This window comes from Silene latifolia, chromosome Y (genome assembly GCF_048544455.1).
Source record: "Silene latifolia isolate original U9 population chromosome Y, ASM4854445v1, whole genome shotgun sequence".
Lineage (NCBI taxonomy): Eukaryota > Viridiplantae > Streptophyta > Magnoliopsida > Caryophyllales > Caryophyllaceae > Silene > Silene latifolia.
The window spans coordinates 198,686,655-198,714,388 of NC_133538.1; the positions used below are offsets into that span (position 1 = coordinate 198,686,655).

General features: G+C 37.6%; 2 protein-coding genes across 3 annotated transcripts; both read left to right on the forward strand.

The window, feature by feature from the left end:
• Nucleotides 1–11,094: 11,094 nt before the first annotated feature.
• LOC141629793 (uncharacterized) lies at nt 11,095–14,235 on the forward strand. The gene is made up of 3 exons (XM_074442738.1): nt 11,095–12,975; nt 13,132–13,656; nt 14,203–14,235. The coding sequence occupies exons 1-3, from the start codon at nt 11,095–11,097 to the stop codon at nt 14,233–14,235; spliced, it is 2,439 nt and encodes an 812-aa protein (XP_074298839.1).
• An 876-nt stretch (nt 14,236–15,111) lies between these two features.
• LOC141633655 (E3 UFM1-protein ligase 1 homolog) lies at nt 15,112–26,598 on the forward strand. 2 transcript variants are annotated; one of them, XM_074446085.1, is made up of 20 exons: nt 15,112–15,426; nt 15,651–15,962; nt 16,078–16,344; nt 16,493–16,540; nt 17,072–17,137; nt 17,230–17,333; nt 18,518–18,611; nt 18,723–18,779; nt 18,930–19,335; nt 20,737–20,891; nt 21,159–21,224; nt 21,608–21,676; nt 21,770–21,862; nt 22,014–22,079; nt 22,629–22,675; nt 22,815–22,878; nt 23,706–23,783; nt 23,890–23,952; nt 25,030–25,122; nt 26,142–26,598. In XM_074446085.1, exons 1-20 carry the CDS (start codon nt 15,253–15,255, stop codon nt 26,247–26,249), a joined length of 2,430 nt encoding a protein of 809 aa, XP_074302186.1. In that variant the 5' UTR covers nt 15,112–15,252; the 3' UTR covers nt 26,250–26,598. The 2 variants fall into 2 exon arrangements, with proteins under 2 accessions (XP_074302186.1, XP_074302187.1); XM_074446086.1 differs by lacking the exon at nt 26,142–26,598 and having other exon boundaries at nt 15,151–15,426; nt 24,854–25,123.
• The last annotated feature ends 1,136 nt before the right edge of the window (nt 26,599–27,734 follow it).

A 27,734-nucleotide genomic window follows, 5' to 3' on the forward strand; every position in this document is an offset into this window, starting at 1 on the left:
GAGTAGGAAGAGTGTGCATTCTCTATGCACAGCTATGTCCTTGATGAGGTTGAGATATGAGGTGGGGAATATGGGGATACATGTGATACAAAAAGGGGATGCTAGAGGAGACTTGACAGTGGAGCCAGACCTTTATGATGATATTCGCAGGAAGTATGCTCTTGATCCTAAGATTGTGGAGTGGAGAGTTGGAGTAGAGAAAGGGACAGTGTCTCGATTCTCTATTCTCACAGATGGGAGTGTTCGGTTTGATGGGAGATGGCGTGTCCTAATTATGAGGAGTTGAAAAAGATAATCATGACAGAGACTCATTATACACCGTATTCAGTACATCCAGGTGGTGACAAGTTGTATAAAGATTTGAAGAAGACTTTCTGGTGGCCTGGGATGAAGAGGGAAACAGCTGAGTTTGTGCCTCGATGTTTGACATGTCAAAGAGTTAAGGGAGAGCAGCGACGACCACAGGGTAAGATTCAGTCTCTGGCCTAAGTGGAAATGGGAATCTATTTCTATGGACTTTGTGGTGGGTTTTCCGAGGAGCCAGCAGGGTAACAACATGATATGGGTGATAGTTGACCGTTTGACTAAGTCAGCTCACTTTATTCCTATGAAAGATACTTGGAGTAAGGTTTAGTTGGATAATGGGTACAGGAAACATGTGGTGAGGTTACATGGAGTCCCTAAGGATATTGTGTTAGATTGGAATGCGAGGTTTATTTCTCGATTTTGGCAAGAGTTGCAGAGGATGATGGGAACTACCTTGAAGATGAGTACTGCTTTTCATCCTGCAACAGATGGACAGACAGAGAGAACTATCAAGACCTTGGAGGATATGTTACGAGCTTGTGTGATGGAGTTTGTTGGTAGCTGGGAGGGTAGGGTGGATTTGACTGAGTTCTCTTATAACAACAGTTATCGCACAAGTATTGGGATGGCGCCGTTTGAGGCACTGTATGGGAGGAGGTGTAGGAGTCCGATTTGCTGGGATGATAGAGCTGAGGCAGTGGTTTTAAGACCACAGATGGTACAGGAGATGATAGAACAGGTTAAGGTGATTAGGCAAAAGATGAAAGCGGCCCAAGATTGACAAAAGAGTTATACAGACCTACATCGCCGTGACATAGAGTTTCAGGTTGGGGACAAGGTTCTTCTGAAAATGTCTTCTATGCGTGGGGTTATGAGGTTTGGTAAGAAAGGGAAGCTGAGCTAGAAGTTCATCGGACCATATGAGATTTTGGATCGTGTGGGCGAGGTTGCTTACCGGTTAGCGTTACCAGCGGCTTTGGATCGTGTGCATAATATGTTTCATGTGTCTCAGTTACGGAAGTATGTGAGTGATCCCTCCCATGTGCTAGAGGTGGGAAACATAGAGTTGGACGAGTCTTTGTCTTATATTAAGGTGCCAAAACAGATTCTTGATCGCAAGGTTCGGAAAACTAGGTCCGGGGAAACGGTGTTGCTTAAGGTCCTATGGTCTAATCATGAGGTTGAGGAAGCTACTTGAGAGGCAAAAGAGGCTATGAGGGAGCGGTATCCGTCTCTTTTTTATCAGGTATGTGTGGTTACGGGGACGTAACCATGTTTCTCTTAGGGGGGTAGGAGGTGATCGCATAAGGTTTTGATATGGTTTATGTTAGTTTTGGTACAGTAAGTAGTTGCTTTGAGTCGGTTTGAGTTGTGGTTGGGGGTTTTGTTTTGAGTTTTAGTTGCGTTGTTGTGTAGTGGTTGAGTTAGTATATCTTGTTTTTGAGTATGGGTTGAACTTCGGGGACGGACTTCTTTTTAAGGAAGAAAGATTGTAATACTACGGTTTTCTATGCTTTTGGGTACTCTATCGAGTGGGGCTTACTCTGTCGAGTAAGTGAGTTTGGATTTTGAAACAGTGTTCTGCTGATGGGTACTCGATCGAGTAAGTGTGGCACTCGATCAAGTAAGGGTCACTCGATCGAGTAAGTGACTTACTCGATCGAGTAAGCCGGTTCTGCGGGTTGTCTTAGCCGGATTTTGTTATCAACGCGTGATTGATATTTAAAGATTTTCGTCAGTTCCTTTGTCACTTTTATCTTTTCTAAAACCTTTCAAGAGAGAAAAAAAGTTACGTTACTTCCTTTCTTCGCGTTGATATCAAATCCCAAAAGTTAGGGTCGTCGGATCGTCGTGTTCTTTAGGCCGTTGAGTTCGTCGTGTCGTGGGTAAGATCCTTGTATAATTTTTATGCCTTTTCGTTGATTTTGTTTAAAACCCTAATTGGGTATTTTGGGGGATTTTGGGAGTATGATATGTATTATATAGTGATGATATGATTATGTGTTTATAGGAGGTGGTTTCGTAGAGGAGCAATATTGAATAGCTGCTTTGTGATGATCTGGTGATTTGCATATTCCAGGTAGGGTTTCCCTACTCGGTTATTGGTTACATGGTTGTTGGTGATGGTTGTGTTTATTGTTGATCTTTAACGTATTGGATTGTATTGGTGTTGTTGTATAATTGGTTGTGTTGTGTTTGTCTGTGGTTCGCGAGGCGTGTCCTCGGCTGAGTGTAGTCACTTGCGGGAGTGGCTTCACGCCCATGATTCACCCTCTGTGGAACCCGCCACAGGAGGGGATGTGCACATTAAGGAACATGTGTTATCGCTCGAAATAGATGAGCGGGGATTTGGTGGGTACGGCTGCGGTCCCCCACTAGCGGCGTGGAATATCTATTGCGATGGGTATTCTGGCAGGACGACACACTTTAGTGTGTAGATAGGTGTGTGGAGATATAATGGAGTTGGGAGTTGTGTGTTGTTTGTATATTGTGTATCTTGCTTTATGTAATCAGTAACTGACCCCGTTTTAAATGTTTTGAAAACTGTGGTGATCCATTCGAGGATAGTGAACAGTTATTGAGCAGGTATGAGATGGGTTGCGCGAGGGATGCTGGGATGGAGTCATCACGTGTCACTAGAGTCTTCCGTTGTGTCATGAACTTAGATTTCTTTTCAGTTGGTTTGATTTTGGAACATTTGTATTCATTTTACAGTTTGGTTTTGGAATTGTATTCACTTAAACTCTTTTACTTAATTAAGTACGCTTCTTTATGGTTTATTTGATATACATTGCCTCGGGTAATCGAGATGGTAGCACTTTCATGCATTAGGTGGTCTTGGTAAGGCACCTTGGTGTATGGGGGTGTTACACATTGTCCTTTACCAGGTTCGAGTACAGTGAATATTGGTATTATTCACGCTATCCGGACGTTGGGGAGTGTTGTTAGACGCCAACCTCGATTAATAGTTAATGAGATTAATTATTAACGGTTAGCGATGAACCTATGTGGTCACACACTTACGGTGTGATATTTAACGTTTATGGTTATTTAATTTTATTATGAGATAATTAATTAAATAATCTCGATGACGTATTTTTATATTGTCCGCTAACACGGAAATATAGTTAATATCGGAAAGACATTTGTATGAGAGACCGATAGAGAATAATTATGCTACGTGGTTTGATAATCATGAAATGTTATATGCTTATCATTTACACAAATTCTCATTTGTGACGGACATATCCGTCACAAGCTTGTGACGTGTCAAATACAACCCACTTGAGTAGGTAAAGACAAAACTTTGTGGTTCACTCGACTTGTCTTATCGACACAAGTGGGAGATACATGACCCGTCATAAGCTTATGACGGATATACCTGTCACAAGGAAGACTTATTGTATCATTTAAGGCCACGTGCCTTTTCAACACAGAATCCTTACACTACAACAAATTGTCACTTGCGCCATGAATTATGTCAAGGGAATTTATAATTCGTGGCTAAATTCTGCTTCGCCACGGGAAGAACTTATTCATTATTTTGAAAAAAAAATTATGCCACGGGATAACTTTTCCCGTGGCAAAAAGTCAATTGCGCCATGAATTAGGCTATACCCGTGGCAAATAATCATTTTAGCCAAGAGATATGTCACACCCGTGGCGAAATTTTATTTAGCCATGAAATGTTTCGTGACAAATATTTTTTTAGCCACGAACTAACAAACACCCGTGGCGAGTATCTTTAGCGACTTAAATTAAGATATTTTCATGCTCAGGCAATCCTAAAAATTGATTGCTTAAAAAAATTACAAAATCTGAATGAAATTTAATCAAATATAAATAATATGAAAATACATTTAAATATAAAATTTTGGAAACACTTTGATTAATTTAATCAATACGAGTATTTTTTATTGTTTTATTTATTTTAATAAGAAATTTTAAAATTTTATACTTATATGTGAGCAAAGAAAAATTTATCGTCTAAATTTTTTGATTTTTTTACAAATCACAATTATGTTTTGTAGGTTTTTCAAAACATTGATAATTTAAGAAATTTGTTTTAATATATAATTTTGTTTATTAAAGTCGTGAATTTCTTTTACTTTTTTAATTAAAACTTTATAATCTTGAATAACAATATTAAATGACGTATCACATTTAAAGACATAGCATATCAAATTAAATAAATAAGTTATTTACCACCAATCTTAGAGAAATTTAAAATTAATATATTATCAAACCGTTTCATTCAAAAATTAGTTTTACAATTTTATTTGTAAGATATTTATAGAAATATTTGAATTTGATATAAAATTTAACTTGTTGAGAAATTTTTTTTGAGAAAATCTTCTTAGAGGTGAAAAAGAAACAACAATTAGATTACAAAATTGATTAAATAAAATAAGTACACTAATAAATGAAAGTAAAAAAATGATCTCCCACAAATCAATTAAGAAAAAAACATATTGGAAAAATTATCAATATAAAAATGCAATATGGAGAATTTGTTTCATTGAAAATGATCGCATCATAGGGAAAATATAGGAATTATTATAATTTAAAGTCACATGTGCAAATAATGTGAAAATTTTGAGAAGAGAAACGATAAATTATAACAAAGATAAATCAGTTTAGGAAAATAAGCGATTCTGTCGTACGATAGTCTTTTTCGTGTTTTTTAGGTAAAAACTGACTACGTTTTGGTTAATAGTGACCACTTTGGGGATAAAAGACCAGTAGTTATAAAAAGTGGTCATTATTTTATAAAACAAATGGTCACATTTTTCATATTGCAGGTACGATGGTCATACTATAGAATTTGCATAGAAAAATATACGAAAAAATGAGTACAAGAGAAATGAAAATAAAAATGTCGATAAACTAAAGAAATAAAAAATATTAGGAAAACAAGATTAAGTTTACTTTTTTGAGAAAATGATTTTGCTGATTTCAGCAAAAAAAATGACGTCAAAATCATTAGTCGAGAGGTTAACATCAAAAATTTGATTGTTTTGGCCAAAATAATGTCTTTCCCGCAAAAATTTGTAAATCATGTAACATTTTTGTAATTAAATGGGAATAAAGGTAAATTTTGAAAGAAAAAAATAAACTTAAAAAGATTCAAAGTGCTAATTAAATCAACAGAGTTAACTTTCAATTTCGGTAGCACATCAAAAGAACTCTACAGTTAAGCGTGCTCAGGTAAGAGTAGTGTTGGGATGGATGACCTCCTGGGAAGCCTCTCCGATGCGCACGGATGCATGACTGGTGAAACCATATAACGTTCAAATTAATGAAGTTAACTAGCGAAACAAGTACCTAGATTGTCACGGTTCTATGTATGATAAAATATCCATTGTGAAAAAAATAAATTAATTTACGTTTTGTAGTTGTATATTTTATACTTTGACCTAAGATCATCATTGTAATTAATACGCTACTTATTGTACTTGGATACCGGACACCTAGTGTGTAAAAATGCTAGTTGAATGGTCATTGGGTATAATTAAGTACCTATGTAATTAGTGGTGAGTCAAGATGAAATCCGTCAACTCAAGATAATAAGTTTGAACTCTATGTTGTCATTAATCTTATTAGTCATATAAAACCTTGGCCAGGGTAGACGAATAATTTAAGAAAGGAGTTTTTTAAAGTCATTCCTGACCAATAATGATCGACATGTAACATAGTGGTCGTCTAGTGGGGTTTGACAGTCAAACCATACCCTAGGACGATCCGAAGTTGGAACGACGGAGGGAAATAAATACATTGTCCTTTACCAGGTTCGAGTACAGTGAATATTGGTATTATTCACGCTATTCGGCCGTTGGGGAGTGTTGTTAGACGCCAACTTCGATTAATAGTTAATGAGATTAATTATTACCGGTTTAGCGATGAACCTATGTGGTCACACACTTACGGTGTGATATTTAACGTTTATGGTTATTTAATTTTATTATGAGATAATTAATTAAATAATCTCGATGACATATTTTTATATTGTCCTATAACACGGAAATATAGTTAATATCGGAAAGACATTTGTATGAGAGACCGATGGAAGATAATAATGCTAGGTGGTTTGATAAACATGAAATGTTATATGCTTATCATTTAAGGCCACGTGCCTTTTCAACACAGACTCCTTAATTGTTAAGGATTTGCTACATGCCTTAATGGCTAAGAATTCATCTTCTATAAATAGCAAGGATTACCTGTTTTGTTTTACAAGAACAAAGAGATCCGAACTCGTTTGACACTCATACTAGCTCATACAAAAGTGAGAAAGTGTTTCTATATTATTCCGAGGTCGTCTCAAGGGTTGAGAACGTTAGTTTATCTACCGGTGTGGATACACTAGAGACTCCGTATTTTCGAGGTAAGACCAATTTATTGTATGCACATAAAGTATGTGTCCTTTACCCAGTTTTTTTTTACAAGTTTTTAAATGCAATAAGTTTCAGGAGGACCGCGTTTCTGTCTTCCGCTGCTACATGTGATGTACCGCAGTCCCCTTCATTAACAGTGTAGGATCCAACTATGAAGCTTACGAAAGGGCAAGTTCGTTTTAAATTAACTTTGCCTAAAACCATTTCATTATAAATAAATAAATAGATGTTTATTATTAGCGAGCCTTTTGTATTAGCGGATTTTGTCCCATTTTCCATGTCTCATTTGTGTTCCACTATTTGTTTTATTCAACTAGTTAGTTTAGGCGTACGAAGAGAGAGAAAGCGATAATTAAAACCCCCAAATCAACAACCCTAACTTAGTCCTCGCTGCTCCGCCGCCTCCACCATCCACACTTTCCCTCCTCCTACTTCCCCTACCTAATCGCCGGAGATAGGCTGGTCCCGTAGCCTATCTCCGGCGATTCGTCACATCTCATACCCCCAAAACCCCCTTTATTCTTTTTTGTTACCCTGCATCTCCCGTTCTTTCGCCGCTGGTATCTCCGATGACGGCCTACTTTTCGTTCCCTTCTGCGTTTTACCGGTTCTCTGACCATCTTACCTTCCGTTTATTGTTTGTTCCGTTTCTTGTGGACCTTTGGTTTGTTCGTTCTGTTGATTTTTTCGTTTGTCCTTGATTCCGTCTGGTGACCGCCTGACTTTCTTGTGTGTTAAGATGCTCCTTCATCGTTTTTGGGCTCCTTCGACGGTCTTGTTTGCTTGCTCCGTGTATGGCGGCTGCTTTTCCTTTGGTTGGTCAGCTGCGGGTTTATCGGCCTATTTGCTTGCTTCTTGGTGGATTGGGTTATGTTTTTGATGGTGTCTTTTTTAAGGGAGGAATAGTCTGTTCTTGTTTCTTATTCTAAATGTTATGGTGTTTTTCGAAAAAAAAAAAAAAAAAGTGTGACGTTCCGGTTGGTAATCATCTTCAAGGTGTTTTTGCCACGGTCCTAGTGTATGGTTAAGAATGTTTTGTCCGTTCCCTCTGGTACCTTGTCCTGTCACCGCCGTTTTTCGTTATCAATCCAGGGGTGATCCCCCCACTTCCCTCACTCCTGGTTTGTCTGTCTTGTTGATGAGGTTTTCTTTGTTGTTGGTTCAGCTGCTCTCCTAAGTGGCTATCTTTTGGGTCTGATAAGGTGTTCCCCCCATTTCCCCCACCTTTCGTTCCCTCTCCTTTTTCCCTTATGTTGATCTGTGCCGTACGTTTGTATGGTCTGTTTGTTTGTTTTGGCGGTGGTCCTGGGAGGTGTCCTATGGTGTTTCGGGTATCTCTGTGGTGTCTTGGTACACCTTGTTGTCTTGTCGGTGGGTCTTCATCTCCCGATTCTTCTCCTGTTGCTTGCAAGTGCTTCCTTGGTGTTTCTGTGTCAAAGAGTTTCGAGTCTTCGAAACTTGGTTGTTTGGCCGTTTCGGAGTGAGTGGATGCCGATGGTTTTTGGTTTCTTTGTTGGTTGTCATGGTGGTTGTCGGGACTCTTCTCCTTTTCTTTCGGAATGATTTGTCTGGGTGTAGTGGCTCTTGTGTGCCAAAATGGTCTTGTTTTAGGTGCCGCGGTTGGTTGGATGGTTCGAAGATGGTGTTTCTGCTAGAGTTTGTTATGGGTGTTTTCGGGTGTTTACGGGTGTTGGGGTTTTCGTATGAGATGTGTTTGGTAGGGTGAAGTCGGGGTGTGGCAATGTTGTTGGGCGGCCAGGATGCGGTGGTCTCAACCTCTTTGATCCCTATGAAAGGTTTGGTTTGGAATTGCAGGGGACTTAAGGACCCGTTTACCCCTGTTATTCCTAAAATTAGAGCTATATGTAGGTCTTTTCATAACAATTTAGATTTCGTCTTCCTTTCTGAAACTAAGTGTGATGTTCTTTCAGTTGATGTTCTTTTACGACCTATGAGTTTCCTTCAATCTGCTGGGTGTGATGCTGATGGCTTAAGGGGTGGGGGTAGGGATGGCAATGGGTCGGGGACCCGACCCAGACCCTTAGGGTCGGACCCTAATGGGTCGGGTCCGGATCTGAATTTTTGAGACCCTAACGGGTATGGGTCGGGTATTGGTCTTAGTAAAATATTTAGGGTCCGGGTCCGGGTCTAATTTATGGGACCCGGACCCGACCCGTAGACACTTACAATTTATTAAAAAAAAAAAAAAAAAACCTAAAAGTTTTAACCTAACAAATCAAAGACAGCCACACACCGTTCCATTTCCTTTCCTTTCATTCCCAATTCTTTCCTCTAACCTAAACCCACCTCTAACCCTAAGCCCTAAACTGAGACGACTGACGACGACGGTGACTAGCGAGGACGATAAAAGGCTAGCATAGAAGGTCGAATAGCTAGAAGGTTAAATCCCTCCTTTTATTTGTCTTATTTTCTTCGAAAATAGGTTTAATCAATTTTTAAATTGAGTACCACTACCCAGAATTCATGATTGATATGAATCTGAATTGTTGATTTTGTACTTGTACTTGAACTGAAATTCATGATTGATTTTGTACTTGTATATTCTTCGAAATTGGTTTCAATTAGTGGTGTTTATGTTTTATTTCACCTCTTGAAGTTGCATAAGTGCAATAAGTGTGGTATGTGTGTTTTATTCTTCAACCTTGAAGTTCTCTGCCATTGACCACTGTGTACACAGTACACCTCTCAAATTTTACAAAAAACGCTGCTAGTCCTCTGGACCCGTGGGTAGACCCGACCCGGACCCTCAGCCAAATCTTTGATTTATCAAAAGGTAAAATATTCTACAGTTCTTTTTTTTTCTTGTTCAACCTCAGACCCCGCGGGTAGACCCTACCCGGACCCGGATCCATCGGGTATGGGTAAGGGTCCAATAATTTTAGACCCTTTAGGGTCTGGGTCGGGTCCGGGTCCAATGTAGGTGGCACGGGTCTGGGTCCGGGTCTTGCTAGACCCGACCCAGACCCGACCCATTGCCATCCCTAGGTGGGGGGGCTCTGGGTCGGCTGGAAAAGTAGCTGTAAATTAGAATGTGTCTTTATTAGTTGTAATCTTATTATCCTCTTGGTGAATCAGTGTAAGGGTAGCATGTGGTATTTGTGCTGTGTTTATGGTGAACCCGATCATTCTAAGAAGGGTCCTGTTTGGGAAAATTTTACTCATCATCTTAATTCCCTTGACAAACCCTACTTACTTATCGGTGATTTCAACCAAGTTGAGTTCGCTTCTGATAAGTTAGGTGGCAGTGATAAATTGATTAGAGGAACAAACTTATTCTCATACTGGAAGAATTTTCATTGTCTGATGGATATTCCCTTTAAGGGACCTAGATTTACTTGGTGCAATAATAGGGATGGTCCACATCGATTATACGAAAGAATCGATAAGGGGTTTGCTTCCAATGATTAGCTTTCTCTTTTCCCAAATACCTTTATCAAACACTTACCTATTCAAATATCGGATCACGCGCCTATAATCCTTGATACAAATATGGTTCTGAATACCAAGAAGAAAGTGTATAGGTTAGAGACTTGGTGTTTTGATCATGCTGAATGCAATGGCCTTGTTAAAGAAAGTTGGGAAAGAAAAGCTATGAGTGATGCTTCTTATGTGCTTTTGGCAAAACTTCGTCGTATTAATAATGCTTTCAGAGTTTGGGCCTGTAACAAAAAAGGACGAATGGGGACTGAAGTGGAGTGAATTTGATCAGGATCTTGAGTCATATCTATTGGGTATTGAGAATGGTGGTGACTCTGCTAACTACGAATCATGCCACAAAAAGCTTATGGAATTCTCCCTTGCTGCTGGAACTTATTGGCGTCAACGTACCAAATTGAAATGGAATTGTGAGGGTGACACGTGCACGAAGTATTTTTTCAATTGGATTAAAGGACGATCTGGTGCTAATCTTATCTTAGGTATTAAGAAGGAGTCTAATGAATGGACTTTTGATATGAAGGAGATTGGTGGTCTGTTCCATAAACATTTCTCCACTATCTTTAATTCTGATTCCGAACCTGAGTGTTTTGAAGATTACTTCAATAAATTTGGTTACTTATTTGATAATCTTAAGCTCAAAGTGGGTATGGAGGAGAGAGCCAAATTGGGTCGTGTATTTTCAAAAAATGAAGTCCGTGATGCTGTGTTCCAATTGGGACCTCTAAAATCGCCGGGTCCTGACGGTATCCCGGCAGCTTTTTACCAAAAGTATTGGGCCATTGTTAAGAATGATGTTATTAAATGAGCTCTCAATATCCTAAATTCTGGTATTGTTCTTAAGGATTTCAATAAAACCTTTATTGTTCTTATTCCGAAAATTGATTGCCCAGAGAGAGTTGGGGATTTTCGGCCGATTAGCCTCTGCAATGTTATTATGAAAGTTGTCACAAAGTGTATTGCTAATAGATTAAAAGGGGTTATGGATGATCTTATTAGTCCTTTTCAAAGCGACTTTGTCCCTAATACAAGTATTGCAGATAATATTGTCATTGCCCAAGAAATTATTCACGCCATAAATCGTGGGAGTTATGGTAAGATGGGCATGATGGCTTTTAAGGCTGATATGAGTAAAGCCTATGATAGACTAAACTGGAATTTCATAAGATGGGTGCTCTCCTGCTTAAATTTGCCGAGCTCTATGGTTCAGCTTATCATGAGTACCATTGAATCTGTTTCTTACGAAATTCTGATAAATGGTGCTCCTATGGAAAGAGTGGAACCTGGCTGTGGGATTAGGCAAGGTGATCCTTTATCCCCTTATATTTTCGCGCTTTGCACGGAAGTTCTATCTCAAATGATTCTCTATGCTCAGGATTGCAATCTTATTAAAGGTATCAAAATTTGTAAGAACGGGCCGGAAATCTCCCATTTATTGTTTGCGGACGATTCACTCTTCTTTATCCGTGGTGACTTTGGGAATTTGGATTTTCTTATGAATATTATCGATGAATACTGTGCTGCCTCAGAGCAATGCCTTAATAAGGATAAGTCCTCTATTCTTTTCAGTCAAAATTGCTCACTTATGACGGTCAAGAAGTGCTTGACTGAGTTTAAATTTTCTCCTAAGCATGATCTTGGCAACTATCTTGGCCTTCCTACGAGTATTGGGTCTTCTAAAAGGGACTTATTTAAATTCCTTGTTGACAAGACTAAGCGAAGACTATCCTCCTGGAATAACATTCTTCTCTCTTCGGCTGGTAAATTGACTCTTATTCGTTCTGTTCTATCTTCACTATCTCTTTTCTCTCTATCGGTATTTCGTATACCGGTAAGTGTAACATCAAAACTTCAGTCCTTGATGGTGCATTTTTGGTGGAGTGGAATTAGAAATAATAAGTCTATTCATTGGTGCAGTAAAAAATTCCTTAGTAAGCATGTGGGTGAAGGGGGTCTTAGACTTCGTAATATTGGTTGCTTTAACCAAGCTCTCCTCGCCAAATCTGCTTGGAGAATTTTATGTGTTCCAGGAAGTCTTATTAGTAAAGTTATTGGTCCCAAACTTGGTGTTCAAGATGATAGGTTATTCCAGAACCGTTGGAAGGCTCCCCAAGCGTCGTCTTGGGCGCTCAAAAGCCTTGTATGGGGATCCGATCTTATCTACAATAATATTGCTTGGAGTATTGGATCTTCTTCTCGTCTTAACGCTTGGAGGAGCAAATGGATAGAGGGTTATAGTCTTCATGATCTTTGTGGGGATTTTATTGATTCTGCGTTACTGGTTGGCGACCTTCATGATAGTCATAGGAGATGGGATCTCTCTTCTCTTGGGTTCGATCCGGGTGAGGACGTTACAAAGAAGATCATCGCAACTTATATCCCGTGTCAACCCTCGAATGACTCCTTCTATTGGAAATTCTCTGAACATGGTGCATTCACTGTCAAGTCGGATTACTATGCTGCTGCTATGGCCTTAACTAATGGACCTTCCTCGACTGCTGATCTTTCTAGAATGTCTGCAACAATTGTGGCCTTTTGCAGATCTAAGCTCTGGAAGCTGCCTTTCTCTAACAAACTTAAGGTGTTTTTATGGAAATTTATGGCTGATGCCCTACAAGTGGGCTCTGAATTCCTCAAACGAAAAATGAATTGGCGCTCCTTCTGTACTCTTTGTGATGGCTCATCTCCTTGTGTGGAATCTATTTCTCATCTGTTCAGAGATTGTAGCTTTGCAAAGGCTCTTTGGTTTGGATGTCCTTTAGGACTTAGAATCACGGGAGGGGTGGATATTGATGTTAGGGTTTGGGTCATTAACTGGGTTTCTTATTTCCTAATTGGCCCAGATCCTAACTCCCTCCTCTTCCCCCTTATCGCTACCCTCTGGAGAATTTGGTGTTGCAGGAATGAGATGGTCTTCAAAAATCGTCGCCCTTAACCTATGAGTGTTTTACGTTCTATTCTTGGTGACATTCAGTGTATGAAGGAGGTTGTGTGCAATAAGGATGCTAGTCTTCTTCGGGCGCCTTTGCTGGACTCTTCCCATGGTTTTGGTTTAGCTAAGAGGATTAGAAACTCCTTCCCCTATTGGATCGTTGGTGGACCTGGATGTGGAAATATTTGTACTGTCAAGTGGGATGCTGCGTGGAGGGCTGATAGAAGCGCTGACATGGGGTGGTGCTTATTGGATGGTAATGGGACCTTAAGGATTACTGCTCACGCTCGCTCGTTTGCCTCTTATGCCCTGCATGCCGAAGGACATGCAGCTTTCGTGGCGCTCAAATGGGCCTTGGATGAAGGGTACCTTCATGTTAGACTTGTTACAGATTGTCTTAACTTGGTTTCGCAGGCTGCGGGAGCGGAGAAGCCGATTGCATCTATCAACTGCATTATCCAAGATATTAAGTCTATTGCGTCTCAATTTCATTGTTGCTCTCTTAGTTTCTGTCCTAGGGGAGTGAATATGATAGCTCATAATCTTCGCTTTCGAGAAATTTCTTGTGTAAGTATCTTGTTTTTCTTTTCAAAAAAAAAAAAAAAAAAATTGTGTTCCACTGGCTTTATCTTCTGACGCATCATTATCTTATGAAACTCACACTTTCTGTTTTAATAATTAGTTTCTTAGCTTTGGAGTCGAGAACTATTGGTGTGCTAGTCTCCTTTCGCCTAAGGGGATTATCAAGCAAATTAATAAGTTTTATAAAAACTTTCCTCTGAATGTTCTTCACGGGCAACGAAAGCTTATTTTAAAAGTTGGTGTAATGTCCGTTCTCCAAAGGGGGATTTAATATTAATAAGATGCTCTCTTGGAATAAATGTCTTGTGTCTAAAAGTATTTTGAGCATTGTTGGTCATAGAGGTAACATTTGGTCTCAATGTATTAGGAATAATATTGTTAGGATATTCGGAATATATTGCTTTGATATTATAGTCCTAATTATTAGAAAACGATGTAATTATATTAAGTTAACTTATTCTAATGCAATGCACAACTTACCCTTCATTCTCTTAACACAGTGGCTTAATGCATATGTGTTGCGGAAATTAGATTTGTGGTATTCAAGTTTCTGATTCTGATTGAGGATGTAGACCTTGTATCCTTCGTTTTAAAGATGTTCGTATATGATCCGATTATTTTTAGATATCCAAATTATTTGTATCAGATATGGATATTTGATTTCATGAACTTTATTATGTTTATACAATCCGAATCAACACTTTGAATCGACTATGCAAGCCATGCTTTGCTGTTCAAAAGCAAAAATTACATAAAACTCATAAAGTCAAAAGCATACAAATTACCACAACTTGCAAAAATTATAAAACTCATAAAGTCAAAAGCATACAAATTAAATTACCACAACTTGCAATGCTGTTCAAACTTAACCAAATAGTCTAGTGGACTCAGTTATTCCATTAGCTAAAACAACTAATTTAGCTATCCTCTCCCCTAAAAAAACCCTCTCTAAAACCTAGCCTCCATTATTATTGGGGAGGCTTTCCATCGATCATCCATCGATGGTAAGTTCCCACAAAAGCCTTTCTTAAACAACTAATATTATGCAGATCTATCTTATTTTCAATAATAGTCTCCTTTTGGTGAGATGTTGTTCCGTCCCTTCTTTCGGGGTTTTTCCATTTTTTCGTGGGATTGTTATCAATATAATAAGTTTTAATCGACGGGGGGAGATTATCGATTTGTTTCGTGGATGAATACATCAAGATCGCACTTGTTTCCCTCCATCAAGAAGGATGCAAAGACATCGATTATTCATAGATTCAAGAAATTTATGATTTTGGAGCGGCGGCGCCATTCTAAGTATTTAGATAGTTATTTTGAATGTATTTTTTACGTTAGCAATCTTGATTTTCCTTTGTCTATTTGTTATCTTCATTGTAACCTACGCCTAGTTGATTATTAATGAGATGACAATTTCAAAAAAAAAAAAAAAAATAATCTAGTGGACATATCCGGCTCGAATCCAGACTACCCCATGAAAAAAAGGAAATAAAGGAAGAGAGACTCGTAAACATCCTTAAAACGCTTTAGTTCCATTTTGTAAGGTGAAGCTAGTGTGTGATTGAATTGAAATTGAAGATGGATGAAGAATTGCTTGAATTGCAGAAACAATTTGAAATCGCACAAGAAGCGAAATCGAGCATCCGATTATCAGAGAGAAATGTTGTTGAATTAGTTCAGAAACTCCACGATCTTCATATCATTCAATTTGATCTTCTTCATACCGTATCTGGCAAAGAATTCATCACTCCTGTATTCATTCATTTCTCTCTTCTTATTGATTTATTATTATTCTGCTTGCTTACACCATTTTATGTTGCGAGGTTTAGGGTTTTACGAATTACTCCTTCCGTCCCAATCATTTGTTTATGTTCAATTAAAATACCTAGCAAAGAATAGAAAAGTTAAATAAATGATTGAGACGGAGGTAATAATTATATAAGTTAGTGGAGTCTTATATTGCGTTGTTGCAATAGGAACAATTACGGCTGGAAATTGTAGGAGAGGTTAGGAGGCTAGGGCGTGTGTCTTTGATCGATCTTGCGGATAGTACTGGTGTCGATTTGTACCATGTCGAGAAGCAAGCTCAAGTTGCGGTGTCAAATGATCCTGAGCTTATGTTTGTCCAAGGGGAAATGATTTCCAATTCATATTGGGACACGGTCGCTGGAGAAATCAATGAGAGGCTTCAAGAATGCAGTCAGATTGCTGTGGCCGACCTTGCTGCGCAGTTGCAAGTCGGTTCTGAGTTGGTTGCTTCCATGTTAGAGTCGAGGCTTGGTACTTTGGTATGATGGCTTTCTGTGTTCATTTGCTCCTATTAATAATCTCCTGTGCATCCTTAACCTTATGTTAGCTTTGTTTCATAATGTGTGCTGTTTTATGTTGGTGTGAGGTGTGTAGATAAAAGGTAGGCTTGAAGGCGGGCAATTGTACACCCCGGCATATGTTGCACGTGTGAATGCAATGGTTCGTGGTGCTGCAAGGGGTATAACAGTTCCTATGAATTTGTCTGCATTATGGAGTTCCTTGCAGCAGCTACTACAGGGAATGGAAGGAGCTACTGGCGTGGCTATGGATAATTCGTTCTTCCAATCATTGTTTAACGGGTTAGTGAAGGAGGTGGAGATCCTTGGCTCTCTTCGCGCTGGAGTCCACTGGACACCTGTTGTAAGGATCAACATTCCCATTTTTTGTTCATGCTTTTCTCCACTTGTTTTTCCTTTGGAAGTTGCAATTGTATTTTGTTTTGAACTTTTGATTAATGTTGATCAATGATGGTGATGTTTTTTATTTGTTTTCTGTTGTTTTGTCCTAGGTGTTTGCTTCTGCTCAAAAGGAATTTGTTGATTCCTTTCTTTCACAGGTGATAAGCTTAGCGAAATGATTTTGGTTCTGCGTCCACCTTTTCCTTAACAAGATAGATTGAAACCAAACACGTAATAATGGGTCACTGCAACACTCTTGATTGTATAATGCACCTTACTGTAACATTATATACGCCTTTGTGCTTGAAAGTAGCTGTAAGAGTTACTGTCACATGGCGTCCTTAAGGCTATAAACTATGTCATTTTAATGGATTTGAATATGGTGAGTGAAAACATGAGCTTGAAAAACCGTAGTTGCTCAAACCCCTTCGTATCATATCCACTGTCATAATATTTTAAGTCGAACTGTAATAAACACAATTAAACTTTGAGCATTAAGGAAAGAAACTGGTTCACTGATAGCAATTGTTTCTGAGAGTTCATGGACGTGGAATTAATCTCCTAATGGAGAACGGTATAGAAGACGAATTAGTTAAATAGGAACCTCTATTTTTGTACTTGCTGATGATTGATGAATCGATATTGTATAGTAGTTGTACATCTCATAGTATCTTTCTCTACTGTTGCAGAATTCCTTCATAAGCTATGACTCTCTTCATAAATTAGGAATACCCCAGCCTATACAGTACTTGCAGGTATATAGCAGCCATTTCTGTTTTCATGTGCATATATCTATTAATTCAGCCCCTATAGATCTAAATGGTTGTGTTCTGACTCCTGAATGTAGTCCAGATATCCTGAAGGTGTTCCATTAATCACCATGTTCATTCATCCCTCAATAATTGAGATGTTGGATGCATCTGTTGATGATGCAATTGAACATAATAGCTGGTAAGCATCTGTATTTTGCTATAAGTTGATCTTAATGGTGCATCCGGTTTCTTGAAATATATAGTTTCATCATTCATGGAATGCAATTTTCGGCAGCTTGACCACTTTTAGCGAAGATGATCAGCAGGCTAATCTACAAATGTGGATTTTTTTTTATTTTTTTGGGCGGTGGGAGGGGGGGGAGGGATTCGTCATCCTTGTAGTCTGTTGATCTGTTCTGGGCCGCCTGGGTTTCCAGTAAGCCAGTATTTTGAAAGCCTTGCCTGGTAACTAGGGAAATGCTATCTCAGTCGTGTGAGTCCGATGACTTTCTACTCTGATAAGATAAATCTTGATTTCGATAATCTATGTTGGCATTTTCAGTTTGTAAGGGTATATTTTTTAAATCAACAGTCATTTCTACTTAAGGATCATGAGTGGTCTTTCCTCTCTCCACCCATCCCATTTGGTATTAGGACGTATATTTCTTTGGAAAGTAGCCTCTTTATGGTCTAACTTGTGCCTTCAAATAAGGAAGGAGCCTCTTGTGGCTCTGTAGTCGTAGAATCCATCCTGGGCCTCACTGTCTAAATCTGCTACTGCTAATGTTGAATGTTATTAAGAACGGGTAGAAGATAGATAGCTCTATAGAGTTTAAATCTCTAAGAAATACCTCTATTTTTGATGCTGAATAGGTTTCTTGGAGGGACAGTCGGCTGTTTTTGGTTTCCGACTTCCTGTTAAGTTACAGTTTGATTTGCATGATAATTTCTGCCTTCAGTGACCGGTAACTGTATCTTTAGAACACCCATGAATGTGTATGATATTGCAATTACTGTAGCACTTTACTGCTATAGTCCATGTACCCCAATCGCTTTGTAAAAGTTCCAGCAAAAGAACTTTTTTTTTTTTGGGAACATGGCTCTTAACATTAGAGATTTTGGATTCCTTATTAGTTTAGCTCTTTACTTCTATTGTTTCTGGAGTTGTATCTTGGTTTGGTGTAACACATAACAATCATATTATCTATGAACTACTTAACTTTTACTTAGGCTTGAATGCTTGACTGTTGAATTGCTACAGGATTGACTCACTCACAGTACTACCCACCTTATGTGGTTTGGTGTAACACATAACAATCATATTATCTATGAACTACTTAACTTTTACTTAGGCTTGAATGCTTGACTATTGAATTGCTACAGGATTGACTCACTCACAGTACTACCCACCTTATGTGGTTCGCAAGATGCGTATAAGATTTTGTCCCTGTGCCCATCTGTTCAGTCAGCACTAAAGGTGACAGCTCAGACCATTAAGTTATCTCCCTGGTTTATATATCTGCTCCTTTATATACGATTTTCTTATTTTGGCTACACTCTAATTATAATATTCTAATTTTGATGACAGTCTAATAAAGCACTTATTGTGGGAGAGACCTATGTTCTAAGTGATGGGTTTATCAAGGTATGAGATAAATAGTCCTGAAAGCAAATAGCCGATAGGCAAATTACAGTCGGCATGCACAAGTATTTGCTGAAGATATTGGACCATTACTGTCCTATTTTCTTACATGATTAACCCTGATTAGTAATAAATTTTAGATTCATTCTCTAGGATGTCTTCAGTCGATTGGAAAAGGACATGCCAGCTGTTGCTTCACTTTCTACTCCCATGCTAGGTGATGGGAAGCAACTAACCAAGGAGAGTAAAGGGGGAAGAGATTCAGCTAGATCATCTGAATTAAATGAGGAGAGCGGAGGTAGAACAGCCACAGAAAGAGGTTCCAAAAAAAAGAAAGGAAAATCTTCAGGAAATAGTAAAAGTTCGACCATAGAAATTGCTCAAGATAATGAAGAAGTCATTTCCACAAAGTCTAAAAAAAACCAGAGGAAAGGCAAGGACTCCTCAGCGTCACATGTTTCAGAGTCAAAAAGATCAAAAGAGAACAATGTTGACGTTCCTTCAAAAGATTGGATAATTGACAAGATTTTGGCTTTGGTTCCCGAGTTCGAAGAGCAAGGTCAGCAAATCATTTTATGTTCTCTTGGCAGCCCTCTCTGACATATTTAGTGTTTTTATTTAATTTTTTTAAAAAAAATTTGTTCTTCTCTCCTTTATTACACCTTTTTTACCAACCACTTTCTTATGTATTTTACTTGGTTTACTTTTAAGGTATTCCGGATCCTTAAATTCTACTTCGGTTTTCAAAATCGTTTTAATCTTTATTCTCGATTTAAATTTTAAGTTTTTTATAAAAAAAATCCGAACTTCGATTTTAAAACCTATAAATTTACCTTGACTTTGTATTATGTTTTGCTCTTCCTTTTGTTTTTCATTTTTCCCTTTTCTTTTTTTCGCATTTTGAGGTGTGCGTTCACCCATGGATGGTTCTAACTTCTAAAGGATGATTCATGTCAGCCGACCTCAAATCATTTTGGGATTAAGGCCCTGTTCTTTTGGACTTAAAGTCACTCTAGTTAAGTTCAGCAAAATTAAGTTAAGTTCAGAAAAATTCAGCTCCTATAAGTTAAGTTAAGTTCAGCAAAATTAAGTTCAGAAAAGTTCAGCAAAATTAAGTTCAGAAAAGTTCAACAAAATTAAGTTCAGAAAAGTTCAGCAAAATTAAGTTAAACAAAATTATAAGTTTCATAATATTGACGAGTTTTACAAAAAAGATGCGATTTTCGTTCAAATCGATTGTATAAACAACGCGAGATTAATTATTATTCTATATTTTTTTCAAAAAAAAAACAAAGGTATTTATTTCAACCCCAAATTCTGACCTATCCCGTAACCCACCCATTAAAACCACACAAAGGCATCAAAACTCCATAATTTTAATCACACCCCCCACACTTGATAATTTTATACGGATGCACACTCTTGGAATACCTGTTATACAACATGAGAACATTCTAGGGACAACAAATTCAGGCATGTTTGATAAGAAGCGGAAAAAAGCTATGTACAAGGTGCGAAATAACATAGTCAAAAACATTTGGCGAGGCAATGGATTTGACGGGGTGAGCTCAAATGAAGATGAAGAAAGTGACGAGGAAGATGATAATATGGAACTAGATGATTAGGAAAAAAAGTAATATGTGATTTACTTTTTATTTTTAAGCATAGGTAATGTGTACGAACATATTAATTTATATAAATTAAGTATTTTATTATCTTTACTTGTGTTTTAAGTTATATTTCTCTTATTATTGTTGTTGTTGTTGTTGTTGTTGTTCAGCAAAATTAAGTTTAGCAAAATTAAGTTCAGAAATGTTCAGCAAAATTAAGTTCAGAAAAATTAAGTTAAGTTTAACAATTTTAAGTCCAAAAGAACAGGGCCTAAGGCTCTGATGTTGTTGTTGTTGTTGTTGGCAGCCCTCTCTGCTGTAATTAATCATGCGTAGTTGGGGTTGTATAGGCATCGATGATCGTGAGGCAGTTCTAAAACCTTTGGCCAACCATTTAAGACCTATGCTGCTCACCTCATGGAATGAGAAAAGAAAGGCAATGCTAGCAGAGAATTCGGATAGAATGAAACATGTGCTGGATAATATGCAAAAGAAGCTTGATGAGGTTAGCTTTGTCGTATCCCTTTCTAAAAATGTCAAAAACCATTCGTTCCTAAAATTTGAAAATATTTGCAAACGAGAATTTAACGGCAGGGCTGATTATTTATTGGGGGTAGCATCTGAGACCTGGCTTGGCAACCTGTCCTTTCCAGTTTGAATTTTTTTTGTCAGTACTAGCTCGAAGTAATGTGCTGGATTTAAATTTATTGCATTTTAATGGGTCTCTTAAGTTTTCAAACTATATTTTCTAAACCTTCTGCTTTTCTTCCAGTCATACTTGAACATGCAGCTCTATGAGAAAGCATTGGATTTATTTGAAGATGACCAATCCACCTCTGTAAGCTCATTCTGTCATTTGTACAAACAGAACATTTTACATACTGGCTGGTTAGTTGTGGGGCCCGAGTAATAGTGCTCAAAACAAGGAGAAAGTGGAGGATATTGGTTGCAAGTGTGGTAGTATAAGGTGGAAATAGGTGGTGATGTGGGAATTATTACTCTCATATAGGATGAGGGGAGTGGGTAACTACTCCACACCTTTATGGGATAACTATTACCCTTTCTTTCTCATTTCTACCTTCATTTTCATCTTATCTTGAGCTTTATTATCCTTCTAACAATTACCCTCATAGGCCTCGTCCCAAGCAAGCCCTTAGTCGTTCCGAAGGTTGCCATGAGTAAGTCCTGTTATTGATGATCATTCTCTCTTTTGGTTTGTAGGTTGTATTACATCGACATCTGCTAAGGACGACTGGGACTTCCATTGTGGACTTCCTTTTGTTTAACTTGGTATCACTATCATTTTGTTTCCAGTCTCGTACAGCTTTGTTATTGATGCTTTATCATCTCTTAGTATGGTAACTATGAATCTATTTAATTTAGGATGTTTACAACAAATTGAGGAACGGGCTTACTGTGGAAGAGTCTCAAAGTTCAGAGCCTATCTCTCTCAGTCCTGGGGATAGAAGTTCTCTTGTAAGTGACTGCAATGGAATTGTTGCTCATGTTAAATGAACATTTCACACAGACAAAATTGCTTTCTTAAGCTTACTAGTTTTTGAAACTTCTGTTTTTATTTTGAAGTTGCTATATTTGACGAGGCTCATGGGTTTTGGTTTTGTTCTAGGCTAAGAATTTGCACGGTTCCCTTTCAGCTAAGGCCTCTGCTCTGGTGGAATCTTTGGATGGGAAGGTAGGTGCCTATTTTTTCCTAGGTTTTATCCCTCTATTAAGTAAGTCCTAGGGTGGTGTGTCATTCACAGTTCACCTCTTATTCTTAGTTCTTCCTCTTTATGCTTAACCATGAGGTCTTTGTAAGTGAAAAATTTATGTGCCTTGAATCTTCTTACATTTAGTCTGTTGAAGCTTGTATCCTGCGCACTTTTTTTGTGTGTGTGTTTTTCCCCTTTAGACCTGATTTGTTTATCGAGAGAAGGGAAAAAATTTGAAGGCATATCTGGAGCTTTAATTTGCTATATAGTTCTTGTCTCAAAGAGTTCATTTAGCATAATGCGATTCCATGAAGTTCTCACTCAATAAAGCTTGGAGCTTGAATCCATGTTTGGAATTTTTGGATGCATAATCCCTCTCAGCTTTGTTATGCCTTGTACTATGCCTTTGTTTACGGGATTCTAAGTGTATAAAGGTTTTTTTATTGAGTGAGCTGTGCTCTGTCCGAACAATTATATTTTTCTCACATCATTTCATAGTGAATAAGACTCATAATTTTTTTGTGTGGCAGCGGGTCGATACATTTATGACAGCACTATCAGCAGCAGCAGAGGAAAGGTATTTACATATTCCAATTCCTTGTATATCAGTAACCAAGTTTAGATGAGAGGTCTACTAGAGTCCTGCACGCTAAAATTTGAACGTTTTAAATCCTGTATTGACTTATACTCTCGAACATTTGTATCTTGTTTTCTAGTGGACTTTACTTGAGGAAGCTTGATAAGAAACTGGAGAAGGCACTTGTGCATTCATATCGCAAGGTAGAGTTCCCTGTGTTTATCAGTTCTTTTTCCTTCTTTTTTTACATGCACATTGTCAGGCTTTGCTAATTTAGACGATGTTGTGATCGCCCTTTCTAGTCCTAGCTTAAAACAGTACATTCTATAGTCAACCCACCAAATCATCCTTGTTTTTACACGCACAAGTAATATATGACTATAGGACAGAATGCACCCAAGAAGTCAATGCACGAGTAGCTTAAAACAGTACATTCTATAGTCAACCCACCAAATCATCCTTGTTTTTACACGCACAACTGCACAAGTAATACTCCCTCCGTACCATATAAATGGTAATGTGGTAAAAAATGGAGTTTTTAAGAAAAGAGGGTAAAAGAAGGGGTAAAGAGGGAAGAAAATAGGTGGGGTATGTAATTGTGGGTTTAATTGTGAGTTGGTAGGTGGGGTATGTAGTGGCATTTTATGTAAATATCAAATGGATATAATGATAATTTGGTAATGTTGTGGGCCAAATAAGGAATGTTACCATTGGTGTGGTACGACCGTATTAGGTAGTTGTTACCATTGGTCTGGTACGGAGGGAGTATATATAGGACAGAATTCACCCAAGAAGTCAATGCAAGAGTAGTGTGAATAGAAGTGCAGGGTTTAACGTAGAATTCAATGTTTCCAGTCTTCTATGGGTTTTTTTTCCTATGTTGTAGTTGCTTTAAAATTACACACCAGCAAGATAAGAATTTGTTCCTGTTGGACTGACATTATGTAGACATCTTTTTTAAATGAAAAAAGGATTTCTTGACATAATGTTTGTTTATAGCTCTAATTTTGATGTTTCTACATGTATCCAGGATCTCACATCTCAGGTATCTTCTGAAACGGATCCTGTGTCATTGCTGCCGAAAGTTGTCTCTTCACTATATATGAAGGTTAGCTAATATTTTGGAGTTCAAATATTATGGAGCATATCTCTTTTCACGTAGTGATCCTTTTCTCTGATACTCTGGTTATCATGTTTTTCCTCTTGGCTCATAGGTCTATAACAAAGCCCTTCAGGCTCCAGGAAGGGCCATGTTTACTGCGGTATCTCGGTTAAAGGTATTTGTGATTTCACCTTTTAGCTACTATTGTTTGACCAAAAACGTTATTAAGGGTTACACTTTACTCCTTTGATTTCATGACATATTACTTAGCATGTATGAATGCCAGGGAAATTTTACTAATTGAGCGGAGAAGGCAGGCTATGTCTGATCATTGCTTCGCAGAGTTTGAAACCCACAAATATTCAGAATTCTTTTATCTTTATAAGTCTGTAGTTTTATTATTATGAAAATATTCGTAGAATTAGTTTGATGATTTCCGGTTCAAATAAGGTAAGGGCATCAACAATAGAGGTTTGTCAACAAAGGTTTGTGTACTTTTTAGAGGTTTGTTGACAAACCTCTCTATTGTTGGGAATGGGGGTTGAGGTTCATAGATGAGAATGGTTACAATTTTGTATACAGGTTTGTGTTTTTTGTTGTGAGTGATAGTGGACCCCATGTAGTATACTTTTATGAGGTTTGTCTATATTTAAGAGGTTTGTCTATTGTTGTATACTTGTATTGAGGTTTGTTGTTAGAGAGGTTTGTGTGTTGAGTGATGTGGCATTAGACAAACCTCATTTGGGGTTTGTCTATTGCTAATGCCCTAAGACCTTCGAGATTTATTTAGTGACCTAAATTATATTCTCTTAAAAAATACGGAGTAGTACATCTATGAAAAAACTCACCAAGCAAGTTGAGAGGAGTAGAGGACAGGGTATGATGCTTGATGATTATTGGCTGAGTAGGGAGCCTACAAATGTACAATATTTTTCTTATATGTATGTCTTTTTAACATGAACAAAAATCGTTGGACTTGGAAGTTTTAAGTTAACCTAGTGGCCTGGATTGTTGTCTGTGTATTTTTACGTAAGGGCAAGGTTGTTTACATCATACCCCTTCTTATCCTGTTATAGGTGGGAGTTCTGCAAAACAAACGGGTAATGTTGTTGATTTTTACGTGTCAAGCTGTCAAGTTTACTTATGGAGAAACAATGAAAACACTGAGCACCCTTTTGTTTGAACTTTGAACAACCGTACTATCGAATAGTGGTTCATTTACCAAATCCAAAGTGTTGAATCTTCTTTTCAGGATAAGTTAGACGATTCTGCTTACAAGACCCTAATGGACTACCATTCTGCTACAGTGGCACTTTTATCATTGATGTCAGCCCCGTCGAATGATGTGAGTGATCCTTCCCAATTGCACGCTAGGTTTTTCCTTTTTAGTTTCAGTTTTGACTTTTGATTTCTCATTATTTTGGTTTAATACCCTGTGAAGTTTTGATAAATGAAGTTTTATTTTTCTAAATTGCTTGGATAGCATGAGGGAAGTCTCTGTTGTCTCTCGTGGAACTATTTTTACCTTTAGCTCCCCTCTTAACTTGCTGAATATCAAAGGTTGATGTCTGTTCCTCTTGGAAGGATACACATACACGGGTTATCATGCGCTTTTGCTTCTAATTGGTGTTAACTTAGTTGTGAAGTCTATATTGAGTAAAGTCTGAGACTACAACTGAGACACTAACCCTGATTATTAGATGTAGAATACTGTATGGAATAAGACATACACCTTCCATTCCACTTTTATTGTCCTCTCTTTCCCCAAAATTTATTCCAAATTAACTGTCCCTTTCTAAATTTAGTATACTATATAATGTATCATACAACCGGTTGTATATACAACTCATTCAGTATTGTGGAGCTTTGTTACAAAGTTGTCGAGCTCTATTAACAAAATTATCGAGTTATGATACAAAGTTGTTGAGCTTAACATAATAATTATTAAACTCAATAACTTCGTAAAATAGCTCAACAACTTGTACAATAACTCAACAACTTTGTGTGAGAGCTCTATTACTTTGACGAGGTTGTACATAGCTCTTATACAACTAGTTGTTGGATACTATTTGTGATAAATGAGTGACTACCAATATTGCCCCTAATATTTTAATTATCATTCCCTCCATCAAAATGACATTGGCCTCGTTCTTTATAATTGAAGGGGTAAGGTTGTTATTTTACCATTATTTCTTAAATCTTTCTAAAATAGAAAGTGGGATAATAAAAGTGGAATGGAGGGAGTATGTGTTTTGGTTGTATGCATACAACCGTCTTATATTAGAGCAAGTTTTTCTAATAGGTCTAATAGAATCTTCTCGTATGAGATTCACTTATATGTTATCTGATTTTGGGTCCAATCAGGAGAAAGGCGGTTCAGCGGACCAAATTTCGTCCAAGAAGGAATTTTTAGAGAGCCTAATGCCAACACTGAAAAGTTTAGTTTTAGGGTCTCCATTGCCGCAGGAATAGCCTGGACTGTATATCGCCGGTATTACTCCAATAACAAATATTTGCAAGCGAGGACTTCTAAAGTCATAGGTGGGACTTGGGAGCAACCTTTAAGCTTTGTTGTGAACTTGTGATAGTTTTATACTCTATAAAAGCTTGGTCTACTTTGTGGCTTTTTCTTGTAGTTTGTTTGTCACGTTGTTCATGAATGCAAAGTCACTACTCACTATACTTTCTCAATTGAGACAACATGAAACTAAGTAACTAACGCAGAGTAAGGATTCATATTATATTGTTCCTCTACATTGTAATGGCTACAAAGTAAGGATACACTCCGTATTTAATAGTGGGTAAATGGTTTAAACTCAAATTGAAATTTTGTTTGCAGTTCATAGATTATATATCAAGTACATCTGATTTTGTACTTTTTGAGTTTTATTTTAAAAAATGAGTTTTTACTATAAAGGTTTTTGAGCTCGTTCAGTAAAACATTAAGCAAAAAATACAACATTGCTCAAAAACTATACTTATAGATTTATTTAATTTTGAGTTTTGCCATCAAAAATTATTATAGAACTTATAAATTTTAAATACTCGGAAAAAATACATGTAAACTCAAAAATTAGGAGGATGGGGTAATACATCTAATGCATAATCCATTTTCTCATTTTGTTTACACTAAAAATCCGGGTTTGTAAACATCGTCGACGTTTAGTAACTATCGTCGACGTTTTCATTTCAAAAGACGATAATGCCCTTTGCACATTTACACTCATTTCTCTCTCAAGAATTTTCTCTCAAATTCTACTAAAAACAAACTACATTTCGATCTCCCATCTGCATTAAACCAATTAAAAAATGTTAGAAATTAACGCACATCGACTAGAAAACTTAAATAATTTTAAAAAATCGGCAAATAAAAGTGTTAAACACGGTTTTAAAAAAAATGGAACTAGTTAGCCATGGACTAAATGTTGAGATTCAACAATCGACCATGGACCAAACGTGGAGACTCATCGTTCGACCATGGATAGATGTTAAATCCCAACGTGTAACCATGGGCTAACGTCGGAATTTAACGTGTAACCATGGTGCCACGTTGAGTTTCAACGTTTGGCCATGGTGAACGTTTTTTTTTTCTTTTTCTTTTTTTTTTTTTAAACGTTGGGTTCCCACGTTTGGACCATGGCCAACGTTGGGTTCCCACGTTTGGTCCATGGCTGAACGTTGGGTCTTAACGTTTGGTCCATGGCTGAACCTTGGATGCACAAATTTCAGATTTACGCAGAAAAATAGCAATGTTTGCTATTATTAAGTCAAAACGTGACGTAAATCAATTATCGAATAGATTTAACGGTGCTAAAAAAAATTAAAAATTAACCAAATAATGAAATAATGAAGCGATTAAGTTGTTTAAGTAACGGTGATTCGGGATCCGTCATGTTAATTAATCTTGTTAACTAGTTGAAAAGCCCGTGCGATGCACGTGGCTCCTATTAGGATCAT

What these genes read in the sequence shown, in the direction of transcription:
- LOC141633655 (XM_074446085.1), top strand. Translation starts at nt 15,253, where the DNA reads ATGGATGAAGAATTGCTTGAATTGCAGAAACAATTTGAAATCGCACAA. An exon ending in GAGTCCACTGGACACCTGTT is followed by an intron (nt 16,345 to 16,492) that starts GTAAGGATCAAC and finishes GTTTTGTCCTAG; the next exon opens with GTGTTTGCTTCTGCTCAAAA. An exon ending in ACTTCCTTTTGTTTAACTTG is followed by an intron (nt 21,677 to 21,769) that starts GTATCACTATCA and finishes TATTTAATTTAG; the next exon opens with GATGTTTACAACAAATTGAG.
- LOC141629793 (XM_074442738.1), top strand. Translation starts at nt 11,095, where the DNA reads ATGAAAGTTGTCACAAAGTGTATTGCTAATAGATTAAAAGGGGTTATG. An exon ending in GGGTTTGGGTCATTAACTGG is followed by an intron (nt 12,976 to 13,131) that starts GTTTCTTATTTC and finishes GGTGACATTCAG; the next exon opens with TGTATGAAGGAGGTTGTGTG. An exon ending in GCTTTCGAGAAATTTCTTGT is followed by an intron (nt 13,657 to 14,202) that starts GTAAGTATCTTG and finishes TGCGGAAATTAG; the next exon opens with ATTTGTGGTATTCAAGTTTC.